Below are 20450 nucleotides of genomic sequence, written 5' to 3' on the forward strand. Positions count from 1 at the left end.
GTCCCCCCTCCTCTTACTCTTATTTGGATTTAATTTTATTGAAAGGGGCATTTGAATTAAAAGAATAAAATAAGAAAAATGCTGCTTTCAGGGAGTTACTAAGAATCTAATAAAATTAGAAATTCTCCAAACTACATTTTGCATAATAAGCATAACTATTAAGGTGTTAAAATTATGAAGCCATCTCTGCATTTATTAACCTTTTTTTTCATTTTAAAACGAGTATAGTAATAAGCTGTCTCTGTGTGCTTTGGGGCAAGTCAGTAACTCTTTTGGGCTCAATTTTACTTATTTATTAAAAGAGGTGTTTAAACTAAGTATAGTATCTTCTGCATGTTGTATATATAAATATGTACATTTATATTTAAAAATAGACACACATACAAAGTCTATGGGTGGGCCAAGAAGGAAGCAATTAATGCAATTATATTGTTAGTAATAAAGAATAATAACTATCTTCTATAAATAGGATCAAGATTTACCTGCAGTTCTTAAATCTTTATTTGTTAGTACCAGAAACTGCAACCAGAGCCCTACAGCTGCCTTCTACGTTTTTCTGTTTTGTTGGAATTATAAACATAAAGGGAAGGCAATTGAAATGACTCATAATCTCATTTTTAAGGCCTGCAATAATCAGGAATTGTACTGCTCTCAATTTAAAGCTTATATAAATGAAATATAGATTGCCCTACAGGAAGGACTTTTCTGAACAAGGTAATCTGTAAGCCTTCTTCCACGTATAAACTTATATATTCTATATTTTATTGTGGGAATTGAACAAAAGAAGGGTTTTTAAATAATAAAATATAGAATTGCTTAGTCCAGTCTCATCTTATTACATACTTTATAAATATTAATAGAATCTAGATTGTATTAGTATTTCAAATGAGAGAGAACACATTTCAATTAGGTAGATGATAGAAATATACAGAGTGAGAGATAATATTCCATTATTTGACAGAAAATAATATAGGAGAAAATATAGGTTATGTGAGTTTATAATAGTACATAATAGTCTCTGATAATAAATATTATTTCAAAAAATAAGATAATGCATTGGAAATTTTAGAAGTTATTCAAATTTAAATCAATTAGTATCAAAATTTATCATATTCAAATATCTTTGTCATCTAAATTATACTTTTTACTACCATGAGTATATCAAATCTTTTTGGAGAAGGATAAGTGAAAGTTTTTGCACAATTAGGTGGCAAAATATCTGGCAAACTAACATACATACAAGAAAAACAATAATGTTTTACAAAGGTTAAAGGGGATTAACCAGAAAACCAAACTACTTTAGAATGCTCATCAGTAGCAAGTAGAAATGGAGAATATTATTTTAGACATATCTTCATCTCAAATATAAGCCCATGAAGAAATCATGACGTATATATCTACATTAGCCCACTGGTCGACCTATATGGACCAGTTCAGTAATTTCCATGTAACTGTACCAGGCTAACAGATGTTTAAAAATATTAAAGAAAACTCAATCGCTCATATTTCATCCTAGGCTTTATGATTTCATAGAACTCCTGTCCAACTTGATAAGTCCCTTTCATATTATCGGAATGAATACCTGAAAAGGCAGGAGAACTGCATCTAGACAGGTGAGATTTCATTTGAGGTTGGAGAAAATAACACTTCTTTACAAACTCTTTGTTCTTCTGGCTGGATGGCACACATAGTTAAGAACCATTTTACATCAATCACTCAGTAAAGGTGGCTATAAGTTTATTTTTCCTCATAAAGAAATTATTTTAGACTAAAACATGTATTAATTATAAAAGTGTCAGTTATGTTTAAAACAGATATTTAAATAATATTCAACTAAATAGTATAAATTTTGAAAATTGATTGCATATGTTGGATATTATAGTAAGTTTATATCAGTGGGTTTTTAAAAAATGTTATGATTTAAGAGTCAGCTCTTATTATTTCAATAACAAATTTAAATCTTTCATATAAATAAAGCTAAATGTCACACATACTGATAAAAACATTGCCTAATAACAAATGGAATTAAAATTGTGGGCAGCCTTAAAAAATGAAACAATTATTTTTAGTTTGCATGATGAACCATTTTTCCGTAATGGAATGTAACTAAAATAACATAAAATGATTTGAAATGTTGTTATGCTACCAGGTTATTTGATCTTAATTCAGTTGCTTAATATTTCTGAATCCTGGGTTCCTAATAAACAGAATGTGGATTTAAAGTTCTGTTTCCCATGCCTACCACATAGAGTTTCAATGATCAAATGAGATGATCAAAAGAAATTTGTCAAATGCAAGCATTATCTGTTACTATTCAAAATAATGCAAGCAACACTGTCCAAAACTGCTGACACTATTTGATATTCCTTTCATTTCAAAGAAAAATACATTCAACTTGACTGCCTTCCAAAGAGGTGAAGGTGTTGGTTGAAATGCAATGGAATAACTCTTCTCAGTAGTCATCCTAGATATCAGTTACAACATAGCAGGAAGCATTGGTATACACCATTGAAAAGACTTAGACGTGAGATAGCCAATACTAAATAATAGTTTTCAGTTATAGTCTTATCTTGAAAGAGGCCACATATCATAACTGTATGTCCATAAAAATTATCTTAGCAAACATACAAAAAAATTGGTTGACATGGATTAGCATATACCTACCAACTCCAGACATTTCGGGAACACTGGCAGTGTATAAGTCTTTCGTGAATTTTGGTTCATTGTCATTGATATCATGGATTTTAATGATAAATTCAGATTCAGGTTCCACCTGCCGCCCAGTCTTTCTGTCTATAGCCTTGGCACGAAGAATATACAGGGATTTTTCTTCTCTGTCTAATTTCTTTACAGCATGAATATCTCCTGTATTTTCATCTATAACGAACAGACTGCCAGCTCCATCTCCTGTTAATATGTATTTTAAATTTCCATCTCCTTTATCTTGGTCAGTGTGAAGCTTCAGAGAGGTAGAAAAGAAGAGCTTTATAAATACGTGCATTGCTATTACAAAATAAAAATAATTTTGGCAAATACCAGTTTGTCTCCACATAGTATCACTGGAACAAAGATCACAATGGTTATCTTAATTTTCACTGTGGGGAGACTAAACCTTTCAGTTTTTGTCATTCTCAAATTTTCAAACAATTACATTTATACATCATAATAGACTAGATTTAAAATAAAATGAAAATGAGTGTATATTTTTCCAAACACAATGTTTCAAAGATATTTTTGAGTAGAATGCTATGAAGATTTAAACCTCTAGTATATTAACAAGAAAAAAAATCCATTACCCTAGATCTTGAGTGGAAATATTAATGTAATCTTGATTACATTTAAAATCACTAAATTCAAAGATATGATGTGACAAATTTCTGAACTTAGTATGATGATAAGTTTAGGATGTATATCTTAATTTTAAACTGATTTTATCCCCTTCAGTATAATATTGTTTGCAGAAGCACAGGCTCTGTCATCAGAGACCAGTGAGATCATCTCATAGATTATTCTCTACATGACTTTGGGAGACTACTCTTTCAACCACAATGTTATCATTTTTGAAATTGACATATTTTATACACTTATTTGAAATGCCAAGTGATAAAAAGCACACAGGACTTTTCCGCTGGCAATAGAAATAATTTCTTAATGGAAACATTAGGATTTTTTCATAAATTATCTTCCTTCTTCTGATACATACCTGTCTTAAAAAAAACTTCTCAATGTAGAAGGCTGTTCACTGAGTATTTAAAACAGATGAATGGACCATGTATTCACAGAAATTTTGAATTGGAAAAAATCTTAATGTTTTTGCAAACCTAACACTATTCTGAAACTTGCATCTTAATTAGTCTACCCCTACTGTGTTATCTTCCATCCTGTACTTCACAATTCCCATTACATCCTAGCTCCACGTATGTCTTTGGTGTCCCATTCCATCTTTGAATTATTTGACTGGTTGAATCTGTTTTCTATGGTAGCCGAAATTGCAAACTTAGGATTCATGTTTTACCCCTCCATCACTTTTAAGCCCAATATCAAAATAACCATATACAGCCTTTTCTTCCCCGAAATATTTTCCCCACCCATCCTGTCTTCATCTCTATGGCTACCAACCTATCTTCTGGACCACTGCAGCAATCTCCTAATTGATGCCTGCCTCCCCTCTTGCTCTACCTAAACAATGTTCAATACTAAAGAAATTGATTTTTCTACAGTACAAATCTGGTCATGTTACTTCCTAGTTTAAAAATCTTCAGCAAGATACAGTGCATAAGAACCATGCGTCTAAAGTCTTACAAACCAGGGTTAGTCTTGTGCAAATTACTGTGTTATATTGGGCAAATTGTGTGTGTGTGTGTTTAATCTAAGCCTCTTCTGTTAAAAGGGGATAATATTCTTTAGAAAATAATCTTTACTTTTACCATAATTGTTTGGACTCTATAGCCTTATTTATACATCTTCTATAATCTTGTTCTTATTTCCAGATGTATCTCTGCTACCTTTTCCCCCTTGGTTATGCATTCTATACATACCAATTGTTGTGTTTTGCCTTGGTTATTTTCTTCATTTCTCAGAAGGCCTGTTCCAGCTTTCACACTTGATGTTTGCATATGTGTTGCTCACACTTTAACGACTTTCTTCTTCTTTGCATTTTGCCCTAATTGAATATTTATCATATCCTATTTTAAAATGTTCTCCTTAGGGATGCCTTTCCTGAATCCCTAGGTTAGAATAGATATGCCTGCTCTGTAATTATACAGCACCTTTCACTTCCCTACATGATACTCACCACATTTGGTGTAATTGTTTACTATGCCCACTACACTGTAAAATCCAAAAGAGAAAGATAGGTATTTTTCTTTTAAATTGCTAAGATTTCAACACGTGCCTCTTGAAAACCAAATGTTTCATCTTCTTTTAGTAGTATGTTTTCACATACCTACAACAAGTTTCTGTCATTTATTACTAGAAAAATCTGGTCACATATAAAATAAAGCTTGTCTTTTTAATTTAAACTGCATTTTAGAAATCTCTATATATCAATAACATTCTTTTTTTGTGTGTGTGTGAGGAAGATCAGCCCTGAGCTAACGTCCATGCTAATCCTCCTCTTTTTTGCTGAGGAAGACCGGCTCTGAGCTAGCATCTATTGCCAATCCTCCTCCTTTTTTCCCCAAAGCCCCAGTAGATAGTTGAATGTCATAGTTGCACATCCTTCTGGTTGCTGTATGTGGGACACGGCCTCAGCACGGCCGGAGAAGTGGTGCATCGCTGCGTGCCCGGGATCCGAACCCGGGCCGCCAGTAGCGGACTGCATGCGCTCAACTGCTAAGCCACGGGGCCGGCCCCAATAACATTCTTTTAATGACTGAATTTTTCAAATACTTTTGCAAACTATTTTATAATAAATATTTTTATATATATATCTTGCATTGCTAGTACTTTTATTCTAAGTGGAGAAAAAGAAGATACTTTTAATGAAAGGAAATAATTAGGAAAAAATGAAAGATAGATGGGTAGACAGAGAATTGATATGTATTAGAAGTTCTATTTAATTTGGCAAAAATTGTGGAAACAACTAAAATGTTCACCTTATTGATTTGGTTAGGCTAATTAATATACAATAGTACTATTTAGAGCCATTAAAATTGTGGTTTACACATACATTGTTGGATGTAAATCATTGATTCAGGTACATGCTTTTACGTAAGATAGCCATGTTAAATACAGCATATAGAGTATAATTTCAACTTTTTATATCTTTATTTTTTCATAAAAATACTCTCAACGACATAATATTGAAAGTAGTTATATAATTTAAATTTTTTTTCTTTATTTTTAGGTTGTACATCTTTATGAACAAGTTTGTATTAATTTCTCAATGAAACAAAGGAAAAATAAATAAAACTAGTCAGGAAAAATATATAAAGTAAACTATAAAATATCTCCCACAGCTTATACTCTACTATTTGCGCATTTAGACACTCAGAAAAAGAAACGTGAGAGATTGGTTGACTGTCAATATTGTCAAATATATTTCAAACTGAAACAATGGAAATCTAGGGATGACAATGTAATGTACCGAAAATTGTGGAATAGTAAACACTGTAGGGCAAAGACCATGGACTACATCAGGGACCTCTATTGAATGCTTATCTTATGGAAATTATTAAAAAGTAGCCAAAAAAAAAAAGCTGGAACAAATTTATACTGTTATAAAATTTCAATGGAAATTTACATATATACACACAAATGAAAATTAGTTTTAATTTTTCTATATCCCTCTCCATTATTTTTCTACATATGTAAACATAATTATAATAATATTATAAAACAGTATTGTGCTATACCTTTATTTTTTGTATTTAATAAATATTTTATTTAACATTTTATTGTGATGTATTAAAATGTACAGAGAACTGAATCTGTATCTCTCAAGTTAGATATGATTCTATATCCTACTTAAATTCAAATACGTATAGAAATAATTCACTATTCAAACATTTTCTCCTGATTCAAAATAGTCTGGCCTCTGGAAAAATATTTAGCCAAACATGGTAGCAATCATAATCAATTTACTTTTCTCTGAATAATTTTTATATTCAATTCAAAAAATGTCAAGGAAGAGTGACGTCAGCATCATGGTGGAGTGAGCTTTCTGTAAACTCTTCCCCCAATAAGATACAACAAAAGGAACAGTCACAGACCAACAATGGACTCCTAGACAGCGAAAAGCAAGATCAGAAAGATGAACACTGCAGCACGTCTGAGAGAGGAACGTGATGGGCCCCCCGGAGGAAGTGGGGAGAGGTAAGGAGAACTCCTCTCCCTCCCCATCAGATCAGTGATCCCAGTCCACGAGGCTCCCAGAGAGGGGGGAGGGGCGGCCCTCTGCAGGGAAACCATAGCTATTGCGGCTCTCTCAGCCAGTGGGAAACTCCCACACAGAGGACTCAGAACAGCTACAGGGGTACCATCAATATCTGAGCACCCCAGGAGAGCGGATAACGAGGGCTAGCGAGAAGCCGCCCATGCCAGGGACCCAGTGGGCAAAAGAGAGCCCCCCCCCCCCGCCACAAGCCGGACACTGCACCTCAGCCTACCAGACCAGACCAAGTGGCTGGTGGATCACAGTGAACAGCTGGGGCAGAGCACAGGGGGCTCAGATTACACAGCCCTTTATCCCCATACAGTGGCAGTGGGTGGAAATTGCAACCAGATATTTCCAGGATGAGGAAAAACAAAGCCCATACAGGAGCCACAAAGCAAAGGTACGTGAAATCACCAGACCAGAAGGAAAATGACAAGCACCCAGAAAACAACCCTGAAGACACAGAAATCCATAACCTAAACGACAGAGATTTCAAAATAGCTATCATACAAAAACTCAACGAAATATGAGACAACACAGACAAACAATTCAATGAGAAGAGGAGTTTCTTCACAAAAGAGATTGAAATCATAAAGAAAAAACAATCGGTACTGATGGAGATGAAGAACACAATGGAGGAGATAAAGGAGAACCTGGAATCTTTAAAGAACAGAGCTGACAATATGGAGGGAAGAATTAGCATTATAGAGGATAGGAATACAGATATGCTCCAGATGGAAGAGGAGAGAGAACTAAGACTAAAAAGAAATGAAGAAAGTCTCCGAGAAATATCTGACTCTATTAGGAAATGTAACATAAGAATTATAGGGATTCCTGAGGGAGAAGTGAGGGAAAGAGGAACAGAGAGCCTATTCAAGGAAATAATAGCTGAGAACTTCCCAAATCTGGGGAAGGAGCAGGAAATACCAGTAAGTGAAGCCAATAGGTCACCTAAATACATCAACAGGCAAAGGCCCACTCCACGACATCTAGTGGTAAGGCTGGGCAAAGTCAATGACAAAGAAACAATATTAAGGGCGGCTAGACAGAAACAAAAAATACCGTACAAAGGAACTCCCGTCAGGCTTTCAGCGGATTTCTCAACAGAAACTTTATAGGTTAGGGGAGACTGGAATGATATATTCCCAAAATACTGAAAGACAAAAACTTTCAGCCAAGAATACTCTATCCAGCAAAAATATCCTTCAAATATGATGGAGAAATACTAACTTTCCCAGATAAACAAAAGCTAAGGGAGTTCATGGCCATGAGACCCCCACTACAAGAAATACTCAAGAAGGCCCTCAGGGCTGAAAAAAAGAAAAGAAAGGGAACACAAAGTTTGAAGCAAGGAGAAAAAGGTAGACAAACTCAGAAAAATAGTAGATCTTTACTGGAATACATTAGCAACCACTTAAATACCAAAATCAAAGATCAAAGGAAGGAATTCACCAAAATTAAATATAACTTCATCACTGTAAACACACACCAACAACACAAGATAGAATAAGGTATAACAAGAATGACTTAGAAGGGGAAGAGGAAAGTGATTGAATTGACTTAGTATAAGGAAATAATAGGCCATCAGATAATGGACTGGACTATCTCATACACAAGATTTTTTATACAAACCTCAAGGTAACCACTAAACAAATAATCAAAACAGAATCACATATGATAAACAAAGAGAAAACTAGAAGAGTCATAAAACAGAACAACTAAATTGAATTGGCAGTCCGAGACAAATGGGACCAGAAACAAAGGAAATGCAAAAGAACTGGAAAATAAGTGACAAAACAACAACATTAAGCCCTCATATATCAATAATTACCCTAAATGTAAATGGATTGAACTCTCCAATCAAAAGACACAGAGTGGCAGGATGGATTAAAAAGCAAGACCCAACAATATGCTGCCTCCAGGAAACACATCTCAGCTCTAAAGACAAGCACAGGCTCAGAGTGAAAGGACGGAAGACAATACTCCAAGCTAATGACAAACAAAAGAAAGCAGGTGTTGCCATACTCATATCAGACAAAGTAGCCTTCAGGATAAAACAGGTTAAGAGAGACAAAGAAGGGAAATATATAGTGATAAAAGGGACACTCCACCAAGAAGATATATCACTTATAAATATATGTGCACCCAACATAGGAGCACCAATGTACATAAAGCAACTATTAACAAACCTAAAAGGGGACATTAACAACAACACAATAATAGTAGGGGATCTTAATACCCCACTTACATCAATGGATAGATCATCCAGACAAAAAAATCAATAAAGAAATAGTGGATTTAAATGAAAAACTGGACGAGATGGACCTAGTAGACATACACAGAGCACTCCACCCAAAAAAAGCTGACTACACATTCTTCTCAAGAATGCATGGAACATTCTCAAGGATAGACTATATGTTGGGAAACAAAGCAAGCCTCAATAAATTTAAGAAGATTGAAATCATAACAAGCATCTTTTCAGACCAAAATGCTCTGAAACTGGAAATCAGCCATGAAAAAAAAACTGGGAAAGTGAAAAAAATGTGGAGATTAAACAACATGCTACTGAACAACCAATAGATTATTGATGAAATTAAAGGAGAAATCAAAAATTATCTGGAAATAAACGAAAATGAAAATATGCCATACCAAACCATATGGGATGCAGCAAAAGTGGTCCTGAGAGGGAAACTCATAGCAATGTAAGCTCACCTTAACAAACAAGAAAAAGCCCAAATAAGCAACCTTAAATTACACCTAACAGAACTACAAAAGAAGAACAAACGAAACCCAAAGTCAGCAGAAGGAGAGAAATAGTAAAAATCAGAACAGAAATAAATGAAATTGGGACCAAAAAAATAGTAGAAAGGATTAATCAAAGAATTGGTTCTTTGAGAAGATAAACAAAATTGACAAACCCTTAGCCAGACAAACTAAGAAAAAAGAGAAAAGTCTCAAATAAATAAAATTAGAAATGAAAGAGAAATTACAATGGATACCATAGAAATACAAAGGATTATAAGAGACTACTATGAGAAATTATAGCCAACAAATTGGACAATCTAGAAGAAACGGATAAATTCTTAGACTCATACAACATCCCAAAACTGAACCAAGAAGAAATGGAGAATCTGAATAGGCCAATCACAAGTAAAGAGATTGAAATAGTAATCAAAAACCTCCCAAAAAATAAAAGTTCAAGACCAGATGGTTTCTCTGGTGAATTTTACCAAACATTAAAAGAAGATTTAATACCCATCCTTCTCAAACTATTCCAAAAAATAGAGGAAGATGGAACACTTCCCAAATCGTTCTACGAGGCCAACATCACCCTGATACCAAAGTCAGACAAAGACAATACAGAGAAGGAAAATTACAGGCCAATATCACTGATGAACATAGATGCAAAAATCCTCAACAAAATATTGGCAAACTGAATATAGCAATACATTAAAAAGATCATACACCATGATCAAGTGGGATCTATACCAGGGACACAGGGATGGTTCAACATCCGCAAATCAATCAATGTGATACACCATATCAACAAAACAAAGAATAAACCCACATGGTCATCTCAATAGATGCAGAGAATGCATTTGACAAGATACAACATCCATTTATGATAAAAACTCTCAACAAAATGGGTATGGAAGGAAAGTACCTCAACATAATAAAGGCGATTTATGACAAAACCACAGCCAACATGATACTCAACAGGGAAAGACTAAAAGCCATTCCTCTGAGAACAGGAATGAGACAGGGCTGCCCACCCTCACCACTCCTATTCAACATAGTACTGGAGGTTTTGGCCAGAGCACTTAGGGAAGAAAAAAGAATAAATGGAATCCAAGTAGGCAACGAAGAAGTGAAACTCTCACTACTTGCAGATGACATGATTTTATATATAGAAAACCCTAAAGAATCCATTAGAAAACTATTAGAAATAATCAACAACTACAGCCAAGTCGCAGGGTACAAAATCAATCTACAAAAATCAGTTGCATATTTATGTGCTAATAACGAACTAACAGAAAGAGGGCTCAAAAAGATAATACCATTTACAATTGCATCAAAAAGAATAAAATATCTAGGAATAAATCTTACCAAGGAGGTGAAAGACCTATACAATGGAAACTACAAGACATTATTGAAAGAAATCAATGATGACATAAAGAAACGGAAAGACATCCCATGCACATGGATTGGAAGAATAAACATAGTTACAATGTCTATATTACCTAAAGCAATCTACAGATTCAGTGCAATCCCAATCAGAATCCCAATGACATCCTTCATGGAAATAGAAGAAAGAATACTAAAATTCATATGGGGCAACAAAAGACCCCGAATAGCTAAAGCAATCCTAAGAAAAAAGAACAAAGCAGGAGGCATCACAATCCCTGACTTCAAAACATACTACAAAGCAATAGTAATCAAAACAGCATGGTACTAGTACAAAAAACAGACACACAGATCAATGGAACAGAATGGAAAGCCCAGAAATAAAACCACACATATACGGACAGCTAATTTTCAACAAAGGAGCTAAGAACCTACAATGGAGAAAGGAATGTCTCTTCAATAAATGGTGTTGGGAAAACTGGACAGCCACATGCAAAAGAATGAAAGTGGACCATCTGCTATTGCCATTCACAAAAATTAACTCAGAATGGATCAAAGACTTGAAGGTGAGACCTGAAACTATAAAACTCATAGAAGAAAATATAGGCAAGACACTATTTGATATTGCTCATAAAGGAATCTTTTCGGATGACATGCCTACCCAGACTAGGGAAACTAAAGAAAAAATAAGCAAGTGGGACTTTATCAGATTAAAGAGCTTCTACAAGACAAATGAAACCAGAATCAAGATGAACAGACAACCCACCAGCTGGGAGAAAATATTTGCAAAACATATATCTGACAAGGGGTTAATCTCCATAATACACAAAGAACTCACACAACTGAACAACAAAAAAACAAACAACCCGATCAAAAAATGGGCAGAGGAAATGAACAGACACTTCTCCAAAGAAGATATACAGATGGCCAATAGGCACATGAAAAGATGTTCAACATCACTAGTCATCAGGGAAATGCAAATCAAAACAACACTAAGACATCACCTCACGCCCCTTAGAATGACTAGAATCACCAAGACAAAAAACAACAAATGTTAGAGAGGGTGTGGAGAAACAGGAACTCTCATACACAGCTGGTGGGAATGCAAACTGGTACAGCCTCTATGGAAAATGGTATGGAGATTCCTCAAAGAATTAAAAATAGAAATACCCTATGATCCAGCCATCCCACTACTGGGAATCTACCCAAGGAACCTGAAATCAATCCAAAGAGGCTTATGCACCCCTGTGTTCATTGCAGCATTATTCACCATAGCCAAGAAGTGGAAGCAATCTAAGTGTCCCTCGACTGATGAGTGGATCAAGAAGATGTGGTATATATATATATATATATACAATGGAATACTACTCAGCCATAAAAAAAGACAAAATCGTCCCATTTGCAACAACATGGATTGGCCTGGAGGGTATTATGTTAAGTGAAATAAGCCAGAAAGAGAAAAACACTGTATGATCTCACTCATATATTGAATATAAACCAACACATGGACAGAGAAAACTGTATTGTGGTTACCAGTGGCAATGGGGGTGCGGGGTGGGCACAAGGGGTGAAGAGAGACATATACATGGTGATGGACAAACAAAAACATACTACCCAAAATTTCACAAGGTTATAAACTATTAAAACATCAATAAAAAAAATGTCAAGGAAAATTCAGTATTAAAATTATGTTGTTTGGACTGAGGGTGATGTCCAAAGAGAAATTAAAATCGTTATGGAATTACAAGGTTTTCAGAATAAGTATGTTGTCTGACAACATTGAATTTTAGTTACAAAATAAAATATTTTCAACCTAGCAATAATATTATTTTAGGCATCCATATATTAAAATTATTGTAATTTACATTTGTTATCCTATTCCTACCTGTTCTAATTCCTCCCACAATATTTTATGTATACTCTTTGTTCTGTTAATTTAAAATGCCATTTTAAAAGAATTATTTTACACAAAATCAAATATACATCTCAAAACTGTCTTTAGTTCACAATTTCATTTTAAGAATGAAAGGTCCTGGGGCCTGCCTCGTGGTGTGGTGGTTGGGTTTGCATCCTCTGCCTCTGCAGCCTGGGGTTTGTGTGTTTGAATCTCAGGTGCAGACCTATACACAGCTCATTGAGCCAGGCTGTGGAGGCATCCCACACGCAGAATGGAGGAAGATTGGCACACATGTTGGCTCAGGGACCATATTCCTCAAGCAAAAAGAGGAAGATTGCCAACAGATGTTAGCTCAGGGCCAATCTTTCTCACAAAAAAAAAAATAAATAAATAAATAAATAAACAACAGTATTAAAAAAGTTAAAAAAAAAAAAAGAAGGAAAGCTGCCAATAGTTATTTTCTGGAGCAATTTAACAAAACAAAAATTATCAGCTTAAAATATTGAGTTTCTCTATCACATACATTATTAATTTTGTCTGAGCCACAGAGTGCCCAGATATTTGGCTAAACATTATTCTGGTTGTGTTTATGGGGATGCTTCTGGATGAGATCAGCAATTTAATCTGAAGCATAAGTAAAGTAGATTGCCCTCCCCCAATGTGGGTGGCCTCATCTAATCCTTTAAAAGCCTGAATACAAAAAGGGCTGAGTAAGGGAGAAATCATTCTCTCTGCCAGTCTGTCTATGATTCAGACTGGAAGTTACACCATTGGCTGTCTGGGTTCTCGAGCATTTGGACTTGGACTTGAACTATTCCATTGGCATTCCTAGGTCTCCAGCTTGCCCACTGCAGATCTTGGGACTTTCCAGGCTCCATGATCATATGAACCATTCTTTATTGTATATATTTATATCGTATATATATATTATATTATAATATAATATAGAAATATATATTTATATACAATTTATATTTTATATATGTTTATATATAATTTATGTATCATTTATATTATTATTATACTTATTTTTATTTATATTATTTATTTTTATAAATAAATATTTATATTATATAATAATATAATGTTTATCATAATATATATATTTCCAGAGAAAGAGAATCAAATTTGTGTGTGTATATATATACATACATACATAATGTAAATATATATAAATTATATTTTATATAAATAAAATCTGTATTAGTTTGGGTTTTCCAGAGAAAGAGAATCAATAGTTCTTAGGGAGAGTAAAATATTAGAGTAGGTTTGTCATTTAAGACCTACTCACCCACACTGAGAGGGTCCAGAAGATATACCTTTCACCACTACTATGAGAAAAATTTGTGTGGGAGCTCCAGCATCCCTGAAGAGCTTGGGAATCACTCTTCTCTGTAGGTCAGTTCTTACAGTGGGAACTACAGTCACTGAATTGGGAAACCCAAATACAGTGGGAGTAATTGGATCCCAGAGTGGCAGGGACCAAGTGGCAACAATCAACTGCCAAAAGAAAGGTGGTGAGATTACCATAATGGACAGTAGAGTCAAAGCAGCTGTCAGAAAACTCTGACTCATGTAGATATATGGCATTGGCTAGTTGATCAAGGTGCTTCTGGTAGTGAAATAGATAAGAAGCCTACTAAAGTCTTACTTGATCTATAAAAGCAGAAAAGTTCAAGGTCAAGAGAACAAAAGACTAACTTGAATCATAAAAACAGAGAGTCATGATTCCTCAGTCAATTCCCAGACTTGAGCCAGTTTACAGACCCCGAACCCCTTGAATGAAGGGGATGCACAGACCCCTTCCGGAAAGACCCCAGTGCATGCCCCCAAATTTATACTGTTAGTCTTTCTCACGGCCTTTCCTAAACAGACTTAAGCCTTTTACCAAGGTAACTGTGCACTGGGGGAATAAGAAATAATCAGACCTTTTCAGATTACTGGACACTGGCTCCCAACTGGCATTGATTCCAGGAGACCCAAAACATTACTGTGATCTCCAACCAGAGTAGAGGCATATGAAACTCAGGTGATCGATGGAGTTTTACCTGAGGTTCATCTCATAGGCCCAGTGGGTCCTCAAACCTACTCTGTGATGAAGGAAAAATTGTTACATCTGGCCCATCCTACAACCAAAAAAGAGGCACAATGCCTACTGGGCCTCTTTGGATTTGGGAGGCAGCATATTCTTCATTCGGGTGTGTTATCCTGTCCATTTACTGAGTCACCTGAAAACCTGCTAGCTTTGAGTAGGACCCAGAATTTGAGAAATCTCTGCAAGTGGTCCAGGCTGCCATGCGAACTGCTCTACCACTTGGGCCATATAATCCAGCAGATCCAATGGTGCTTAAAGTGTCAGTGGCAGATCGAGATGCTGGTTGGAGCCTCTGACAGTGCAAGTCCTTAGATTTTTTGAGAAAACCCTGCTATCCTCTGTGGATAACTAACCTCTTTTTTAAAACCGCTCTTGGCCTACTACTGAGCATTAGAAATTGAATGCTTACCCATGGGCCACCAAGTTACCATGAAACCTGAGATGTTATCTGGGTGCTATGTGACCCATCAAGTCATAAATTTGAGTGTGTACAGCAGCGCTCCACCATCAAATGGAAGCAGTATATACGTGATCAAATTTGCAAAATCAAAGTAAATTCATCTCTAATCAATTTTCCCTTAAATATTAGGAGTAAGGGTTTTTTTGATTGTTTGCTTGTTTTAATTTTTGTTTAAAGTATTTATCATTGCAAAAGTATGTCATATTGCCCAGCTCTTATTATCAACAATCCTCATATATCCTTATCCTCATATATCCTGACAGTTGCCAAAAATAACCATTAGTAACAATTATAATATAATATTTCTGAATGGTTATAATATTTCTGATGTCTTAATAATGTTAAAATACATTTGCAATATATTTTCAAGAACAGTACATTGTGCATCAGTCTTAAAGGTAGATTTTTCTTGTTTATTTCAGATAAATCAACTTATTATTAAATTTACTTAGATATTGGCTTCATGAATAATATATTAATATTCAGTTTTATGGTAAGCGAAAACTAAATATAAGACCACCGATATGCAATATATTTACATGATAAAGATTTCCAGTTTGGGCTAAGACGTCTTTGCTGGACTTACTCTCTCATAGTCAGCAACTACAAATCCGGACAAAATATGTGAAATCACTGTTGTTAAGACCTGAACTTGAAGGGAAGCAACAAGGCGAGCTATAAATTCACCCTAACATTCTGCCTTGTAGAGAGGTGGAGCATGTAGAGAGATTAGCAATTCTGCTGGGCAGAGAAAAAGATCAGAACTCAGGGCTGCTATTGTGGCACCAACTTGATGGACAGAGTACAAAAAGGAAACAGCCAAAGAGAAGGAGCCCAACCAAGGTATTTCTGCTAAAATTTGTAGTAGAATCACATACTATACATGTATAGGGAGACCTAGCAAAGAACATTTCTGGGGGATCTAAGATTTTAAGAGAGAATTTTGGTCATTGCAAAGACTGGGAAGAGGTTGGAGTTTTGACATCACCAGAATGATTCAGTCTTAAGTGAACATCATGGGCATTAAGTTAAGACGAGAAAATCCATGACTTAAGAGAAAGGACTGTGTTCTATGAGTGAAGAGTACATGCTAAGAAAAAAAGACAAACTAAAATAGACCCATTCAAACAATTTCTAAAATTAAGACTTGACAGGACATTGTATCACCTACAATGCCCGAAATATATTAATATGGTAACATAAATCAATTACTATACTTAGGAAGTACCAGAAGAGTGTGTTTTAAATATATATATATTTTTTTCCAATGGAAACAGAAACACAGATAACCCAGATATATGAACTAACAGACATACATGTAATTGGAGAACCAAATAACATACATGTACTTACAGTTACAAAAGGGAGAAAAGAATATGGCAGAGAATGATTTTTTAAAGAGATAATGGTGAACGTTTTCCAAGGTAAAGGTAATGAAAGGCATCAAGCCACAGATCCAATTTTGGAGAATTTCAATCAAGATAATTACAAAGAAAAGTAAATTTGGGCACATCATAGTCAAATCAATGAAAACTAAAGATTTAGAGAAAATATTCATATTTCCTAAATTTTCTTTGGTGATTTTCTCTTTGGTTATTTAGAAATGTGTTAATAATTTCCAAATATTTTAATGTTTTCTTATTTTTTTATCAGTTTTAGTCTGATTCTATTGTGAAAGAAAATCTTAAAAGCATCCCAAGGAATAAACAAATGTTCAGGGGAAAATAATATATGACAAGAAAGACAGCCGACTTCACATTAGAAATGATGGAAGCCAGAATTGTTCAGTAAAAATAACCTTCAAAAATGAAGAAATAATAATATTTGAGAGAAAAAAATGCTGAGAGAACTCACTGTAATAAGACTTTCACTTCAAGAAATACTAAATAAATGTCTTTAGGCTGAATGGAAATAATCCTAGATTGATTCCTTGACATAAAGAAATAAATGAGGAGCCTTGTAAAGGGCCCAACAGTTGGTAAACATAAGAGACTGTTTTTAAATATTCCTTAAAGACAATCTACTGTTTAAATCTAGTATAGTATCAAGATATTGTGAGGTTTATAGAACACAGTAAAAGTAAACTATATAACAGTAATAGCCAAGTGTGTGAAAGGTAAATGGAATTATACTTTTGCAAATTTCTAACTTTTTGTGGTAATGGCATCATGTTTCAACCGGACTTGAGTAAGTTAAGGACAGATATTATCCTTATTTTCATAATCCTTTTGCAATCCTTAAAGCAACCACTAAATAATACAAGATAAAACTAAAAAGACAATAGTGGAAATAAAATGGAATACTAATTAGGGGATAAAGAGAGAGATGGGAGACAGAGAAATAGAAAGGTTGTTCCATAAACAAAAGCAAGAAACAAAGAGGAGATAAACAAAGAATAATTACAACAAATGTAAAACAAGTAGGGCAGTACTAGATATAAACACAAACATATTAGTAATTACATTACATATTAATGGATTAAAACCTCAAATAAGAAAGTGATTCTTTCTTATGTATGTACAAAAGTACAAACAAGAGACATGTTCATATAATACTGTACATGGATATTAATAATGTTTTTAGAATATTTTTTGATTTACAGAAAAATTACAAAGATAGTCCCGTTAGTTCCCACATACTTCACCTCTTACATTACTATGGTATATTTGTTACAATTAATGAACTGATATTGACAAATTATTATTAACTAAAGTCTGTATTTTATTTGGAGTCCCTTAGTTTTTACCTAATATCTGTTAGGTACACATCGTCTTTATGCTCCTTGGGTTCCTCTGCGTTGTGACAGTTTCTCAGACTTTCTTTGTTTTTTATTACCTCCACAATTTTGAGGAGTGTATAACATGTATTCAGTAGTATGTCCCTCTAGTGGGATTTATCTGATGTTTTTTCTCATGATTATACTAAGAACGTATATTTTGGGGAGAAAGAGCACAGTGGTAGAATGCTGTATTCATCACATCATGTCAAGGGTATATACTGTCAATATATCATTGTTGATGTTAACTTAGTTGACTTAGTGTTTTCCCAGAGTCTCCACTGTAAGAGACTTATTTTCCTTCTTTCCTCACTGTTTGCTTTGGAAGGAAGTCATGATGTTCTGCCAACATTTAAGCAATGGGGAGTTATGCTCCACCTCTTTGAAGGTGGAGTATCTACATACATTGTTTGAAATTACTCTGAATGGGAGATTTGTTTATCCTCCCTTTTACTTATTTATGATTATTTATTAATATCAGTATGGACTTTGGGATTTTTAAATTTTATATTTTGGGTTATAATCCAATACTACTTTATTTTATTGCTCTAATTTTTCCACCTATGCTCACTGGGAGCCCTTATAGCTAGTTCTTGTGTCCTTTTGACATAACCTCATCTCCATTGAGTGGTTTTGTGTGTGAGCATTTTCTTACTTTCTGGTAATACAAGATACTCCAGGATCATCTTATATATTTCCTGTTCCTAGAATCAGCCATTTCTTCAAGAAGCCCTGATTCTTTTTATTGAAGAATGACATTAGAAAACAAAATCTGGATGCTAGATGTGCTTGTAGCTACTGGGGTGATGTTGCTTTTAGAACCTCTCAGCTGACAGAACAATGAAATACATGTGTATATATTAATTCATGTATACACACATATATATGTAACTAGATGTATCAATATAAAGTTCATTCTGATATCTATACTTGAATATTTTAGCATATTAATTTCAGTAATTGTAGAAAAAAAGACAAATATTAGTAAGGATATAGAATATTTTGACAATGCTATCAATCAAATCAATCCCAATAATATTTCTATCGCACAAAACCCAACATCTGCATAATAGACATTATTTTCAAGTACACATGGCACATTCACCAGAATATAATACATACTAAGTTGGGTAGGGGTTGACCAAAATATGGCCCACAGCCTATTTATGCAGGATTTCTATTATGTCTATCCTCCCCAAACAAAAAAAATGTATATTTTATATCTTATATCATATACCAGATATGGAGCCAATGCTATCCCTATCAAAATTCCAGCAAGTTACTTTTTATAACAAATATTCAACCTAAAATTAAAATTAATGTGGGAATGCAAATAACTTAGAGCAGCCCTGACAATTTTGAAGAACAAAGCATGAGAATTTACATTACTATATTTCAAAACATTGCACAACTACAATAATGACAATAGTTAATATCAGATAGACAAATGAGAACAAAATAGAAAATCTAGAAATGAACTCATAGGTACATAGTCACTTGAGTTAAGAAAAAGGTGCTAATGCAATTTTTTGTCGAAGAATTCTCAGTAAATTCTGCTGAAGCAACTTGATATCAGTATTTAAAAAATGAAGGAAAAAAACAAAAAAATGGGCTGGTCCCGTGGCTTAGTGGTTAAGTGCACGCGCTCCACTGCTGGTGGCCCGGGGTTCAGATCCCAGGCGTGCACCGACTCACCGCTTCTCCAGCCATGCTGAGGCCGCGTCCCACATACAGCAATTAGAAGGATGTGCAGCTATGACATACAACTATCTACTGGGGCTTTGGGGGGAAAAAATAAACAAATAAAAAAAAATGAAGAGACTCCACCCATTTTTCACATCATCCATGAAAATTAATGTGGGTGTATTACAGACTTAAATGTGATAGCTGGAACAAAAAAAGCATCTTGGAAATAACATGACCTTGACTTCATGATATAAAGTAGGCAAATATTTCTTATACAAAACCAATAGGCACTAACAAGAATGAAAATAAAAACAATATTTTTAACTTAAAAATTAAATTGTACTCATCAAAACACAATGTATGTTGATGTTCTGCTGTTAGAGGCATACACAGTAGGATTGTTCTGTCTTTTTGGAGAAGTGACCTTTTTATCATTATGTAATGTTTCTAGTTATTCCTGATAAATGTCCCTTTTTCTGATATTGGCTGTATCTGAAATTATATAGCTACTCCAACTTTTTCAATTACTGTTAG

At 34.3% G+C, this 20450-nt stretch overlaps 1 protein-coding gene across 1 annotated transcript in view; it reads right to left on the reverse strand.

The window, feature by feature from the left end:
* CDH9 (cadherin 9) overlaps positions 1–20450 on the reverse strand; it is a 92965-nt gene that overhangs the window by 31672 nt on the left and 40843 nt on the right. The window contains exon 2 of the mRNA XM_004422695.2: positions 2665–2959. Within this exon, the coding sequence (XP_004422752.2) occupies positions 2665–2959 (295 nt within the window). The remainder of the gene's footprint in view (positions 1–2664; positions 2960–20450) is intronic.

This window comes from Ceratotherium simum, chromosome 18 (genome assembly GCF_057802395.1).
Source record: "Ceratotherium simum simum isolate JZ-2026a chromosome 18, ASM5780239v1, whole genome shotgun sequence".
Lineage (NCBI taxonomy): Eukaryota > Metazoa > Chordata > Mammalia > Perissodactyla > Rhinocerotidae > Ceratotherium > Ceratotherium simum.